The 16,536-nt window shown below is 38.5% G+C and overlaps 2 protein-coding genes across 3 annotated transcripts in view; one reads left to right on the forward strand and one right to left on the reverse strand.

Moving 5' to 3' along the window:
• mtor (mechanistic target of rapamycin kinase) overlaps positions 1-16,536 on the reverse strand; it is a 76,596-nt gene that overhangs the window by 36,362 nt on the left and 23,698 nt on the right. For both annotated transcript variants that reach the window (XM_084918356.1, XM_084918355.1), the window contains exon 28: positions 15,106-15,251. In XM_084918356.1, coding sequence (XP_084774482.1) covers positions 15,106-15,251 — 146 coding nt within the window. The remainder of the gene's footprint in view (positions 1-15,105; positions 15,252-16,536) is intronic.
• angptl7 (angiopoietin-like 7) lies at positions 7,843-11,131 on the forward strand. The gene is made up of 5 exons (XM_084918357.1): positions 7,843-8,414; positions 9,419-9,519; positions 9,663-9,857; positions 10,077-10,272; positions 10,371-11,131. The coding sequence occupies exons 1-5, from the start codon at positions 8,054-8,056 to the stop codon at positions 10,544-10,546; spliced, it is 1,029 nt and encodes a 342-aa protein (XP_084774483.1). The 5' UTR covers positions 7,843-8,053; the 3' UTR covers positions 10,547-11,131.

Below are 16,536 nucleotides of genomic sequence, written 5' to 3' on the forward strand. Positions count from 1 at the left end.
GCCACCCATCCAGCAGGGTGACGACAATATCCTATCAGCCTTTTTGGCTGAGGGGTAACAAAAAAAAACAAAAATTAAACTCTAAAGTGGCCTGGCTTTTTGGTGATGATAGAGAGCATGATCCTTGAATAAATTGTAGACATTTTCCTCCTCAGAGGTTAATTTGTACGCAAACCTCGCGGAGGAAAAGAAATCAGACTTTATTACCGGACTCAATCAAATCTAATTAGGAAGCTATCCATTTAAGCCTTCCTGATTTTCATCCCTTTACTTGCCAGGTGCTCGATCTAATTCCTTCGTCTAAAAATACTGAAAACAAAGAGGACATTATTATGTAGTATTTGATTTAAAAATACTTTGTCTTTTACTTCTCTATTTAAAAAGTCTAACACATTCAGAACATTCAGCTTGGCTTGTTTGTTTGCTCATTTTCATTTTGACTACCACGTCTTCAAACAAGAGTCTTTGTCAAGAGAATAACAATTAAATAGGCCATTAAAGAGGACATAGAATTAGACCACCAACCAGTTTTGGTTGGGTTTAAAATGTTGAAGCGTATTAAATATGAATCCTTCATGTGACTGATGCTAGCCAAACCAACAACTGCTACCACGACATGCACTGATGGAAAATGACACTGACTGACGGAGACTTTTGTCTTGCCTTGCGTCCAAACAACTGTTCGTTTGTGGGGCAGCCAAAATGCAATCAATGCTCCCTGAAAGAAAGACCCTAACTATCGAGCATTATTGGTTGTGTTTTGGGGGGTTTCTCCATTGTGCAGATGAGAACACTACTTAAAAATAAACATTTCCCGTACAAAGGACATTTGAAAAATTAAATGGATATAAACAACCAAGATGAGCTAATTTCATGGGAAAATGTGTCAGACAGTAGGCGATGCTGCGTAAAGCCTAAACTGAAAACTGGAAACAAAAGTAATTTCTGTATTAAGATGTACTAAGAAAGAAAAATATGAATATAAAGCACTTGCAAATGGCACAGTAGTTAACACTTGAAACCATAAAAGTTTGGAATTCAAGCAACACCTACAATGTTTATTGTCAGATCAAATACCTGCCCTTTATAAAAGTAGAATATTTAACAGGGCCATCCTAATAGTAGAAAATACTATTAACATGGCCAAATTTTGGACCATGAACTAATTTGTTTGTTTTGTCTTTCTACAAACCAACAGTCCCATTCACAGACCAGCCACAGGAAAACATGAAATGATTGACACTGAAAGCTATTTTTACAACTCTACATTTTTTATAGCAACATGATTGAATGTCAGAACAAAACCTAACATTGTACTACTGAATCTTGACATCAGATGTTGACAAAGACAAGGGAAGAGGGTTTGTCTGAATAGCCACTTAGAAAAAGAACGACCCGTTACAAATGAAATATTCAAATAAACAGCGGGGAGGGAAAAAAGGGATTTGAAGGACTGCGTAGACATCATTAGTCTGACTTCAAAGCCAAACAATAACACTACTATTGATAATATTTTGATAGACAATATAGAAACTGAAAGTCAAACTTGTAATACATACAGAATATAAATCTTTCAGCATTGCACAATGGAAGTGATGACCAGCATGGCAAAATTAAACAAAGGTCTTCTCATTCTGTGTGTTTGTTAAGCACCAGTGGTTGAGGTAAGCAAGGACGCAAACAAAGTGATTACATCATTCACCAGTTTTGTTCCAGACTGTCCCGAGACATGTATACTTCAACTCATCCTTGACACCATCTGACTAGCCTATTGTCTCTGTTGTTTCTCCAAAAACATCAGGACAAAAGGGCGGTTGTTCCATCACCAAGCAGATGTTGCACCATAGGGAAACACTTAGTGTCCCTTGACTTTGAAACAATTTATCTGAAAAGACAAAATTCTGCTCTATCGCTGTAAAGCTGAGGAGAAAGTTCAGTGCTCTGGAATGCAGCACTTAAAAAGAGGAAAGAAATATTTAATACTGGTTATTTAACAAATGCATAACTTTAGATGACATTTGAATGTTGTTTTTCTCTCTCCCAAAGCAAGTTAGGCGTGTGAGGGGGTTACTGAGGCATCGCCCAGAGAAACCATTGCGCATATGTTTACGCCACATTATCACTACATTGGGACAATGATGCAGTATGCCTTCTCCTGGGTTTCTCACCTTCAGGTCAAAAGGCCAACAGAACGAGGCGTCTCCGGTGGCCCAAAACAGGCAAAAAAAAGCCTGACAGTTACCTCATTGCAATGCTGCTGTTGCTATGTAGACAAAGAGATTTGTAAACATTGATTTCTGCTGAACTACAAATTCAATTTTAATATATTTCCAATTAAATACGCCAGGTCTTCTTCTACTTTTTTCTGTTCTGTTCAACTGAAACCAACTCATGCTGTAATTGATTTTTGTCCTAAACAATGGAAACAAGCATCGGGGGACAGTGATCTCATTTAAAGAGAAGGATTACACAACTTCTAAACAGCTAACTATTTATATACTTCATATGTACGCAAGTATGTACACAAAATCAGTATACGTTTAAGTAAGGAATCTATTATGAATGACAGCTATGGTATTAATTATAGGCTAAATAGCAAGTGACATTTTTAGCTTTTTTTTTTACTCACTTGTATACCCAAAAGCCAAAAACACATAATAATTGGAGAAAGATGAAAGAAAGGAATCTCTATACATTGGCACAAGTGGTTTTTGTTTTCTAACCTGCGCCACAACTGTTTTACATTCCAGTGTCATGAAATGCTTCTCTGAAGCAATGCCACAAGGCCAACTGTGCATACACAAAGTACTATTCTTCCTAATCCAGCTTCGATCCCTCCAGTACTGTTTATCCTAGCTACTGGTTTTTGGGGTGGGTGAGCAGACAGCCACTGCCTGGCCTGCATCCGCTGTATGACAACAGACGCCACCTGGTAGCCATCACTGGCTTAAGGCAAAGACCTCTTGATGGTCTGCCAGGGAATGAAGTCTGCCACTCTCGGAGCTGGAGGATACCCTGGTGCATACAGTGCCGCTCATTATGGAAAATATGGAAGAGTTTATTTTACTCCTATACGTGACCGGAGTTGGAGATCATTATCCACTGCATTATTTTGAAATTCAAATCTAGCTATAGCTCAGCTGCTTGCATTAGGTGTCCAGACATACCATTCATCTCATGATTTTATAGCAGCTGCACTGTCAGAGTTGTCATTTCAATTTCTTTGCCATTTTTAGATTGTACTACTAATTAAAGTAGACTGTAAGGAAACACTAAGAAGTACTAAATATTAATAAAAGAGTGAAGAAAAAGTACTATTAAAGCAAATTGAACCTGCACTGGTGGATCTTAAAAGCTAAGATCAGAAATTATTTTTAGGGCATGTCTGATGATTGTTTTGTTAAAGACAACCTAGAGTGTGGAGCATACCCTGACTCGTATGATTTTCTCGACTCTCTGTGTTAACCTCCTAATCTATGCTTTCAGCTGTATACCAAGGCCTCAGCTATGGAGCATCAATATGAAGTCTGTTTTCAAATCTATAAATTTGGTCACAGACCCTACATTGATTAAACTTTTGTAGGGTTAAAACAAAGATATGATCCACTACAATATTTCAAAATAATAAAAAAAATAAAATAAAGTTTTTAAAAACTGATTTGCTTGAGTATCTCAAGCAAATCAAATACTTTCAAAATGGGCCAAACTCAAATCAAAATGTGGAGCTTCTGTGCTGACAGAGCTGACAAGTGGAAGGGGTTACTGTTCGTAAAGATTATGCAATTCAAGGTTTTGAGATAGACGCTCTGGAATCCACTGGCTCGTGCTTTCACCTCCTGCCTTTCCTGTAACTGAACACAGAGTGCGCTGCTGACAGCTTGGACCCTCTGGTCAACGTTTAACTGCAAACTGTTCTTCCAGTGTATGTAGGGACACAAAAAGCATCTGTGAGCATGTTATGACACCCACGTACTTCTCACTCATCAAAGTCAGATCACTGCTGCAATTAGCACAGCAGGGTGTCCAACTCTTCTTAAACACCAAAGGGAAAATATCTGCTTGACGGAATAGACGGGCTTCCCACAGTAGTTATATAAAGTGAACAGCTCTAATAGAGTAGAGGCTAAGAGGCTTGCATTTTTTACATAGACCCTAGAGAGACATGGTTAAAAGTGTTAGAAAAGGGTAAATGTTAAAAAGAAAAAGAAAAAAAGAAAGAAACAAAAGCCTCCAGCTGGATTTTCATTACTAACCCTGAATGACAGAGTCCAGGACCGAAGGAAAGTGATGCACTGCTGGAGTGAGAAATGACTCATGGAGCAGTTAGGGCAATTAGAAAATACAGGGAGGCAAATTATCCTAATTTTTCCAAAAGAGACTGATGCACATAAGTGTCTTAAGGTTAAAATTTACATGGAGGTCAAGAGGCACTATGCATAATCAAATGCCATACTAGAAAGAAAAACAGAAACAGAAACAGAGCCACAGTGTTGCATTTAAAACAAATTGAATTTAACTATATAACTACAGCACAAGTATGTGGTAGCTCAACTTAACTACAATGTTCTAATCTATAACTATGTTGACCATTTTATACTGAAAGCAATCAGTGACACAAGTGACTGATATACAAAAAATCTGGGCTGACTACAAAAATAATAGTTACAGAAAGTCGTTATTATTTATAAATGGGTGAAATTAAGAGAAAGATCATGTCTAGCATCTAATGAGTTCAGAATTTATGCAAAATTTTAAAACGTGCAGCAACTAAACATGAAGGCAGTCTAATATCTCATTACTCTTCTATAAAGTGCCTTATTGCTCCCACGTGTTCCTTAAAAATCAAAGAAAGGCAGCAAACTAAAAGCACAAATCGATATTCAACAGCAACATTGGGAGAATAGAAAAGAACAACCTAAAGAGAAAAATGCAAAGTTTTCTAAATAGCAGACAAAAAATACTGAGGTAAGAGAATGCCTGGGAAAAATAGTCAAAAAACATACATACATCACACGTGAGAGCAACAGATGATCACCTGACAATTATATCATATTTTGGAATTTGAAGAAAGGTTTTTAAAAAAATTTATTTGTGGTCCAAACCACAGTCCCACGTGATAACAAAGTTGACGATGAGCAGAACGAGCTAAACTGTTTCCTTATTTGATCGTCTGACCAAATGAGAACTGGGAAAGGACACACGCCAAACATTTGGAGGATTTCTGTGTCCCTCCTGAAGCAAGAAACGTTTTCAGTGTGGTGGTGCGAGATTATGTAATAAAACCTGAAACGCCACAAAGTGTCACTTCTCATTTTAGCTCCATGTTTGTAATATTCCATTCACTCTATCGGCACCACAATTTGCAGCTTTATGCTTCCAGACTTTACAATTTATAAAATATGAATTGGTCTTTGGTATCAAGTAAATCTTCTGCCTGTCTGCGCTCTGTTTGCAATGCTAACGTCCAGACATGGAGACGGCATTAAGTTTGGGATCCCTAAACTTTGCTTTCCCCAATATATAGGTATGTTCTTCATTTACATGAAAATTAAAATAAAATCAACAGACCATCATTCTTAAGCATCATTGAGTCAAATAGTAGCACTTCAGCATTGATTTATTGCAGCACTCTACTTAGAGGTAGATGCCCAGATAATAAAATTATAATTTCCCTTTATAATTAAATTTAAGGCAAACACAAGGGTCCTTAGATGTACAAAAATTGTACTTTAACATTGGTAAAGTATGATTATTAGCTGATGAACTTGTATGCCTTTTCCAGACAGTTCACTCCAGTCCATGTGGGGAAGGAAAAAGCCATAAAGTTCAAAGTAAGAACTCTCAGAAATGTCTCAGTTATCACAGCTCCTTCTATTTCAGCATAAAACACTTAATTTCTTTTGCCTGGTAATTATCATACATAACTATCACAGAAGGCATGCCTCATATACTATCTTAATGCCCATAAGCACGATCTGGCACCTCAAGAAACCCCACAAATACCCTTGAGGCTGCTTCCCAACACCTGTGTGTCCTGTAGGTTGGCAGGGATGGCAGCACATCAGGGAAGAAAGAGAAATTCCACAGAAACGGGACATAAAAGCACCTCCCTGAGAGGCATTATTTTCAGCCCCATCCAGTGACTGGAATGTTAGAAATTTTAAAAGACAAACCAGAAGCAGGAGTTTTGCAAACACTGTTATTAAGTCAGGCAAACACACCTCATTCAGCAGCAGGCTGTATCTAGTGGTTCAACCCGCAAAGCACGGGCAAGACTCGCTGGGTAAAGAGTTTGTACCCTCCACAAATGCACTGAAAATCCAACTCCCAACTGTAACGCTCATGTTAAGGTGTGTAATACTGTGACATCATCACAACCCAAAACTCGTTATACTCACGCATGATGCATTCAACTTGTTGTCTTCAACAACAGGTATCAAAGAAAAAAAATCAAAAGGAAAAAAAGAAATAAATCACTCTTTCCTGAAGAACTGATAACGACAAGCATAAACTGTAATCCTCCACTCATCCCTGGCAAGTCGCAACACATGGCTGCCTCTCCTTAAGCCCTGTTCTACCAGAGGTTTCTTCCTGTTAAAAGGAGGTTTTTCCCTCCCACTGTTGCCAAGTGCTTATTCTTAGAGGCTCATCTTATTGTCTGGGTTTTCTCTCTATTATTATAAAGATAAAGCACCTTGAGGCGACCATCGTAGTGATTTGGCGCTACATAAATAAAATTTAATTCAACTAAATTAATCCCTTAGGTAATTAACCCACATGCTACACTGTATGCATCTACTTGACACCAGACTTTAACTGAGCTGAAATATGCTTTTAATTATTGTTTCTAATTTAATACAGAAACCTAATCCAGACTGCATGTTTGACTGATTGTAATGTTTCCTGTACTTTCTAATGCTTGATGAGTTTCCATATCTACAAGTTGAAAACATACTTAAAGGCATGGAATTGATTAGTGAAGTGAAAACACAAGCACGCTGCCCCTTCTGCTGATAATAAAAGCCATAACAGTATGACTTCATTTTTTTGTTCTGTTGTTCTTTGATGGGTACACCATCTAAACTTATTTAAGAAATACGCTGCATATGTGATGGCAAAATGTTAAGCATTTACACATGTAGACAAAATACTCCCACTATTCCACCTGCCTTATCCTAAACATTTCTTCCAGCTTTTACTACAAACTGTATTTGATCAGATTTTATCCTGAAGGTTTTCCCCTGTATCAACACGCCTTTGAAATCTGACACTGAAACCCGCTTGGCATTAACATCTGCCATGTGCCAAAAAGGGTAGCATGAACAGAACACTTAACCTACAATTAAGAATGCTTAGTGACTTCAACCCTCAAGGATATCGTAAAAACTGTCATTAACGTAAAGTGTTTTAAATGTGGGGAAGAAATTACCTACAGATGTACTAACGTTTAAAACAAGTATTCAAATGTTTTAATCTCATTAGTGTATATAGCTGAATAAATTAAAATCAAATGTAGTTAAATCTTTTAAACAGTCTGCATTTCCAGTTAAGCGCCGCAGGTTCAGACAGTAGCGTTGTTTATTTGCCCAGGTCCTTATGTGGTTCTTCCAGGCAAAGGGAATAAAAAAAATGACTTCCCAGAAACATTTAACACCTGACAAAGCAAGTAAAAATGTGGCAAAGCTTCCCCAGTATGAGTGAAAGTAAGATGAGGGGTGAAGTAGAGGGGTGCAGGGGGGAGGAGGAACGTGAAAGGTCCTCCACCCTGAAGGTTGGAGAGGGTCAGTGGAAGGGGGGAGAGGGGGAGGACCCATACAATATTTAAGATGCTCAAGCAGAGGAGGGCTTCACTGAGGTAATAAGACAGCCTGAGTGAGCAAGTGGTCAAAGGAGAGCTCCAACTCAACTGGACAAAACTTCAGATAGCTGCAGTGAGCTTGCATCTTTTTCGTATTCCAAGAGAGAACCATCTACAGAGAGAGATTCCTTTTTAGCAGCAACCAATCAAAACAGCCAGAGGCTGCGAGAAGATCCAGAACTTTGACTTTTAAAAATGGCAAAAATCAACTTGAGTATAGTTGTTTTAGAGGTTGCACTGCTCTTGCTTGCAGAGACATGGGCTCAAAATCTCAGGAAGAGACAGGCGCTTCCAAAGCCTTCCAAGGGTCAGTGCTGCGACGAGGTACGCTCTCTCAAAGTTCAAGTGGCCAATCTCACCAGCCTCTTTGAGGAGCTGAGTCGCAAGCAGGAGACAGACATGAAGAAACTTGTGAAGCAAATACTAGATCTGGACCAGCAGAGTCGACAGCAAGACGTCCGAGTCACAGAGGCAGAGAGCAAGTACTCTGAGATCAACAACCGTGTGGAGATCATGCAGCTGCAAACTGCACAGTCTGCTCCTAAGACTTCATCAGGTGAGTATTAACACTCCATCATCTGGAGAGTTTGACCATACTGTCTCTATACCCTAAAACAGATGCTATGAAAACGCTCATTCTTGCTCTTATTTCTTGTTTCAAACACCAAATTTTAAACAGACCCATTTCACCTCTCAACATTTCCAGACGGTATAAGTTTGGTTTTGAATAGTTTAGTATCATTTTAATATATCATAAAAGCTTCTTTTTATTGGGAAGGGTGCTCATATTTAAAAGTAGACAAAACAAAGTCACTTCACTATAAACTATTCTGCACACATTATCATCATGTATTTATTTTTGCTGCAAAACACTATAATCAGCCTTTCAGGATCTGAGACACCTGCTGTGAATTAGTCGTGAGGGAAATTACAGTGCCGCACTTCTCTGAGCTGCCCCACAGTACTAAAAACCAGTCATTTAGAGCTGCACAATCCCATCTGCAGGGTTGTCAGTAATGAGCTCCATCAAAGCCACATCATATCCACCGTTCAATTCGACTTCAACACACCACTAATCAGCACTGGCTGCCGCGGAGTGGTTATCCAGGCATTACGTTGTTTATTATTTCACGTTTTACTGTGTGGTCTAAAGGGACCGCATTCATGTCATTGGCAGAGAGAACACACAGACCTTTGTAAAGTAAATCAGAAACAAGAGAACAGAACAGGAAAGGCTGCAGTGATTAGAAGTGGAAGGTTTCCATATCTTTAAGTTTTGGCTTCTTTGCTCCACCGTAATCTTAAAGGCATCACTATACTGGGACAGGAGTAAAAGGTGCAGCTATGAAAAACTCTCAGCATGCTGTGCATGTCTCATTCTTCTTTGATCTATTTTTCTTTTGGGGCATGGGGCGAAAAAGAAAAGTCTCTTTTTTTCTCTGTCCAATTCCTCAGATACCCTGAAAACTGTAATTTATAGGTATCACATGTTTTAAAAACGATGAAAGCTCATGGATCTGCATATGGTTTTAGCATAACTTGGGATATTCCTTTTTCCAGAAGCCATATATGACTGTGCATCACTCTACAGCAAGAACTACAAGATCTCTGGCGAGTACAAGCTGCCTAAAGATGAGTTTCTGGGAACACCCGAATTCACCGTAAGTTTCAGCACTCTTGCATGTGGGTTGTTTTTTCTTTTTTTTTCTTTTTTTTTTTTTTGGAGGGGGGGGGGGGGAGTTATCAGAGGCTTTTTTCAGCTTTTTGAAAAGCCAGCTAAATTACAGGCTTTGTTTTTTCCCAGCTCTTCTGTGATATGGAGACAAATGGAGGTGGCTGGACTGTGATTCAGAGGCGAAGTGTTGGCCTCACATCCTTTAACCGTGACTGGAAGCAGTACAAACAAGGATTTGGATCCATCCGTGGAGACTTCTGGCTGGGCAATGACAACATCTTCCGCCTAACAAGGCAGCCAAGTACACTTAGGATTGATATGGAGGTAAGTGTTGGGACCATCACACAGGAGAGCAAGAATACATAAACCATGTAAAAGCCACTTCATGGCTAAAAGCAAGAGGGCATAAAAATCACTTTACACCATACTTGAACTAGCAATAAATCAAACTGATTCGAAAAGACATTAGGCAGACCACAAAAGCAAATATTCTGTTTCTGTCACTGTCATTCTCTAAATCGTGTTATATGTTTTCCAATGCAGGACTGGGAAGGAGTAAAACGCTATGCCGAGTATGGCTTTTTCACAGTCAGTAATGAGCTCAACAGCTACAAGCTCTTCCTTGCCAACTACAGTGGAAATGCTGGAGACTCTCTGCGGTACCACAACAACACCAACTTCAGCACCATGAACAAAGACAATGACAAATGTTTGGACGACTGTGCAGCCCGGCGCAAAGGTAAGACATATGAGAAAATCTTACAAAACCAATCCAGTCGTCTACAGCAGATAAGAAAGGCTGTTATGTGCTGCCATTAATCCAATTCTTACTTCCAGGTGGGTACTGGTACAACTGCTGCACTGACTCAAATTTGAACGGTGTTTATTATCGCTACGGTAACCACATAAAGAACCAAGATAAGAACCAAGATGGGATAACTTGGTACAGCTGGCATGGACCCACCTACTCCCTCAAGAAGGTGGAGATGAAGGTCCGACCAGTTAATTTTTAGTCATAAGTGTTTCGGCTGTTTTTTCTGGATCGAGATCATACGCATGAATAAAGAGAGTTCTCAATAATACCCGTTTAACTGTTCTACCAAACTGTGGCTTTTCCTGGACTGCGAACGAAGTGATAAGGTTGTTTGTAATGGTTTGGCTCGATTTCAGTCAGATGAATGTGTAATGTTTTTCTCATGTTTTGATTGTAAATTGTAGTTAATTGTGTGTATTTATCAGATATAAGATATTTTATTTTTTAAAAGCTTTCCTAGATGCCTTTTCAACACTCTCCCCTGTGGGTAACTGGAATTTTATTCTTTCAGTCATTTGTCTTGAATGCACTTGGGATGTATTTTCAGTTATAACAAGCAAGGACCATTGGAAACTTCTAATTCATCTATAAATCTATAGAGACTGCCAGACTACCATTTCTTTGTGAGCTGTTGTGAGGGATCGGTCCTATCAATGATGCTCCATTTCTTTTTCTTCATTCACTTCAAACAATAAACCTTCATGAGGAAAATGTGTGATTTGTAAAATGTGTACAGTTCTGTAATTATGTTCTTTTATGTGGTAGAAAATAAAAAATATTTTTTAAACATAGAATTCCATGTCAGCCTATTCATTCCTTCACTCAGCAAACAGCATAGGTATTCTGACAAACTCGAAGAAGTCTCGGAACGAGTCAAGGTCTTATGTCCACTCGTGTCCAATAATGGCTACATATTTGCCTTGAGCCACTGACCTCTGACTTCTGACATCCCAGCCAGAGGTCCCATGCCACCTAACCCAAACAGATGAAAGAAGACTACACAACTACACAACCACACACCCACGCTCTATTTACTTAAATGCCTTTAGCTTTGTTACCATGACAACAATAACATCATTTGGTTAGGATAACAAAGATTTTTTTAGATTATACCGACTGAGAGCTAGCACGGCCTACACAGGCTCAGTCTTGTGATTACTCAGAATCATAACAATGGCATGACAGATTCCTTTAGCAAGGTGAAATATTCGTCAGGGTAAACATCTAATTAAACCTGGACATTTATCTTTTCCCTTCGAATGAAATGGCCATACCAGAATAAAGGTCGCTTAAAACAAACAAGGTCTATCTATTTTAAGGGTTAGAATGTGTTTAAGCATGTGGCTCCACCACAAAAGATGACCTTAAACGGTGGTGAACTATACCACAATAAGAGGCCAGTTACTATTGACATAAACATTGTTGCTCTTGGAGGAATTCTAATGTTTAGCACGTTCTATTTAAGAAAGTCGCTTCAATAAATAGATTTTTTTTTTCCTATTTTCCTAGGGGATTTAAACTTCAGTGACAGGTCTGCCAAAAGTGTTGTTTAATATTTAATGAAGACAGCTCCTTCAGCAAGATTTTTTTTTTTTTTTTACCTGAAATGCAGATTTTATGTTAAGGTAGAACTACAGGCATTTCATTGTGTACTTCTCAATTGAAATATAGGGATTGTGCAATAAACACTACCTTTGGAAAAGCTGTGTTTTCATCTTTTGAATGTGATGGCAGTAAAACGTCTCAAAAGTTGGGGCACAGCTATGTTTACCACTGTGTAAAATCCCTCTTCTTTTAACCAGTCAAGTTTCTGGACTCTTAGGCGAGACATGTAGTCTCACTCATGTCCGATATAGGACTCAAGCTGCTCAACGGTCCTGGATCTTCTTTGGGGGATTTTTTTTAAATATCATGACGCTCCAAACTGTTTTCAATTGGTGAAAGGTGTGGACTGCAGTCAGGCCAGTTCAGCACTTGGACTCTTCAACTATGAAGCCATATTATAGTAGGATCTCCTGTATGTGGTTCAGCATTGTCTTGCTGAAATATATAAGGTCCTCCCTGAAAAATCTGTTGTCTGGATGGGAGCATATGTTGCTCTAAATCCTGTATGCACCTCTCAGTGTTGATTTGCCTTTCCAAATGTGCAAGTTGCCAGTTTCCTAAACATTACTGCGCTCCCATATCATCAGAGATGCAGGCTTTTGAATTCTAAATGAGCTTTGACCCAGAGCAGACATAGTTTCTGGATCATGTTCACATATGGTTTCTTTTCTTCACTATTGCATCTTTAACCTGCATTTGTGGATGAGGTGAACTGTGATCACAGAGAATGATTTCTGGAAGTGTTCCTGAGCCCATACAGTGATTTCCATCACAGAATATTGATTTTCAGTTTTGTCCCTTGTGCACAGTTTTCTCCATGTTCTCTGGATCATTTCTACAGGAAATGATGAGATTGGTCTTTACAATTTCACATCAAGGAAGACAAATCTCAAATTGTTCTATAATTCGTAGAAACTGTTTGTTTTTTGCAGATTGTTAAACCTCTCCCCATCTTTAATTCTGAGGAACTTTGCCTCTCCAAGATTCATGCTACTGACCTGTTACCAATTAAACTCATTAGCTGCAAAATATTCCCCCAGCTCTTTTGCTCTAGTAACTCTTACTTTTCCAGCCTGTTGTTGCTCCCATCACAACTTTGAGACATGTTTATTAAATTAAAAACAAGCTAAGATTTTTAATCAAACAGTAAAATGTCTCAAAAGATTTGATATGTTTTCTATGTTCCATTACAAATAAAATAAGGGTTTGTGAGATTTGCAACTCACAGCATTCTGTTTTCGTGAGACTTTACGTAGCATCCCGACATTCTGGAATTGGGGTTGTGCATTATACTCCATACTTTTATTACTATCGCCTTGGTTGGACCAGAACCCAAGAGGGTGAAAGCACAGGGAGAGACAAGACAGGTAGATTAAAAGTTACCAACCTGAGATGATGACGACATCTCTTTATCCTAATCCAAGTCCATCAAAACTTCCCAGTGGAAGAAAAAAAAAAAAAACTAGACCATCTTGCAGGGGGATCAAATGCATTATCCCTGTCAATATTCCTGACTCAGGAATGTAATGCAGTACCATCTACAATATGACAATTATTTAAGAATTACTTCATTGTTACATGAGTACTTATTGCTCAAGAGTCAGCCCAAATGTATTTGTAAACTCTAACTATTATGCTGACACAATCTGTCTACAGAAATCTGGACAGACAAACATACCATATAAACACCTGTCAAAGTACTCTAAACCAGTGTCATGGTTGTACCCCCTATAAGACACACGATACGCACGCAGACTCACAAGGTAAAAACAAACCCAGCTAAGCTAAGCTACTGCAGCTGGTATTAACAAACAAAAGCCACACTGGCTGGGTAGCATAAGATGATATTTTACCCAACATCGTGCAGTCTTTTGTGCATCTCAACAACATGCTACGTTTTATTCAAGACTCAATTTCCAAGCATTTCCATGGTACCCATAACACTAAGGCTACAGAAAAATTACCAACACATGGTTTAGATGCAACAATGCCTGGCCTCTACTGTTACAACTATGACAGATCAACCACATTTATATGTATTAGCACTTATTAAGCACTTATCTCCAAGATACCTTTACGATACCCATCACACAGCTTTCTTTTACCCCATTCTCCCAAATAATGACAAATTCAATATTTTTTAATACATAATATTAACAAATCCGAACCAAAGACTATCACATGATTCACATATATTAACACTGCATGATAGACTTCTACAAATAAATGCAAATTGCTAAATTAGCAGCATTCCTCTCTTGTTAGGAATAAAGGGGAAAATGTGACAAGTTTCCTGGCTATATTCGATACTTCTGTGCCTACTAAGAACATAGTCAAACCACAAATTAATTCGGTGGATTTTCTAAAAATCCCTCACACATCATTTGTAGCGGTCACAGATGTATTACCATAAACTAACTATTTTAACTGAATATCCATATGAAAGAATGAAATGATCAGTTCCAATGTCACTTACAAACACAATGACTCAGGCACCGAAACGGCTATGACAAAACTCCTTGTCATCAAAAAGTATGCATCAGATATGAAACATATTTTTCCCCTAATACAGCCGCGACTCAGTAAAAAGAGGTTTTCGCAGTGCTTTCTGCACACTGGCGTCTAGATCTTTTATGGGAAATCCTGGAGAGGTGAGAACCAGATGGGGATATTGAAAACACCAGAGTGCCGGCTTCCATCATTCATCATGATCAAGGCTTCCGAGAAATTGAAAACAGGCCTCAGAGAAACACAAGTCCAGACACTCACAGATGAAAAGGAGGCAAGCTTCCAATTAGATGCCTGCAAAACAGATTTTTCCATGCAATGCCAAAGGCGTAGAAATAAAGAAAGATGAGAAAAGGGGATGGAAAAGTTGACAGAAGATATCAAAGGCTTGTGGGAGAGGAGGATATGCTTAATATATTTTTTCTTTATTTATTAGATTGAAAAACTGACTCCTCAGGGGTGGTGTAATGTTTGTTCTAAGCGATAACCTACACTGCAGTAACTGGGCTGAGGTCCTGTTAAATTACACAAACAAAAAAGTTAAGTGGACCACGACATGCTTTTTTAATTACCCTATTCAGGTAAGCTGTGGCTGTTATTCATAAAAATAACACATTCACTTCTGAGCTTCTTCACACCTCCTACCTGATAAGAGACTCCAGGATAAGGGGGGTTGGTCCCTTCTGAAACTCCAGCTCTTTGTAATGCAGTGCCTTGGCATAGGCACGGCATTTGGCAGCTCTCTCACCGAGCAGCACAATGCCGTTATCGTCTCTGAGGGGCAGAGGGCCCTGGAAAAGGAAATTGTATATAATAAATAACTCTAAATGACAATCATTCCACTGGCTCTGATTATCCAACTATGAAGAATACATCATTCTTCGACGGTGGGCTCGTTGCCGAGGAGCATATTGAAACTGAAATCACAGCCCAACCACAACATTCACAGTCCTTAATGTAACAGCATCATTATTATTATGCCAAGTCTAAAGTTCTTATTTTATCAAAAGGTTAACACGTTTCTGTGTTTCTGGAGTTAATCTTTTTCTTACTGTTAATATAATGCTGCATGCGACTGTGCAAATAAGTAGACGAACAAATAACAGCAAATGAGTATCATGTCTCCACATCTATATCTGCTGTAGTGCTTGTCTTTTCTGGAAGAGACATAAACTGATAAAAAGTGAATTAAATTTTGTGATGTTGATGGCAGAAATAATTAAGTGAACCGAATAAAATATCTGTATTATTTTCACAATGAAAATTAAGTTCTAAAATGCTGTGAGAAGAATATTATCTCAACATCATAAACACATGTGCAGTGGGGCTGCAAAGGCATTTATTTTTCACACTTTGTGTTGTGGATTAATTTAAAACAGATGAATTTCCAATTATACTTCTCAATTTAGACCGACATACACTGACGCTATAAACTTTTAAAATCAAATTAAGAATATGACTAATTACAGGGAGTGCAGAATTATTAGGCAAGTTGTATTTTTGAGGAATAATTTTATTATTGAACAACAACCATGTTCTCAATGAACCCACAAAACTCATTAATATCAAAGCTGAATGTTTTTGGAAGTAGTTTTTAGTTTTTTTAGTTTTAGCTATTTTAGGGGGATATCTGTGTGTGCAGGTGACTATTACTGTGCATAATTATTAGGCAACTTAACAAAAAACAAATATATACCCATTTCAATTAGTTATTTTTACCAGTGAAACCAATATAACATCTCCACATTCACAAATATACATTTCTGACATTCAAAAACAAAACAAAAACAAATCAGCGACCAATATAGCCACCTTTCTTTGCAAGGACACTCAAAAGCCTGCCATCCATGGATTCTGTCAGTGTTTTGATCTGTTCACCATCAACATTGCGTGCAGCAGTAACCACAGCCTCCCAGACACTGTTCAGAGAGGTGTACTGTTTTCCCTCCTTGTAAATCTCACATTTGATGATGGACCACAGGTTCTCAATGGGGTTCAGATCAGGTGAACAAGGAGGCCATGTCATTAGTTTTTCTTCTTTTATACCCTTTCTTGCCAGCCACGCTGTGGAGTACT

Source organism: Perissodus microlepis, chromosome 20 (genome assembly GCF_051167445.1).
Source record: "Perissodus microlepis isolate ML-2025 ecotype Zambia chromosome 20, ASM5116744v1, whole genome shotgun sequence".
NCBI classification, from domain to species: Eukaryota; Metazoa; Chordata; class Actinopteri; order Cichliformes; family Cichlidae; genus Perissodus; species Perissodus microlepis.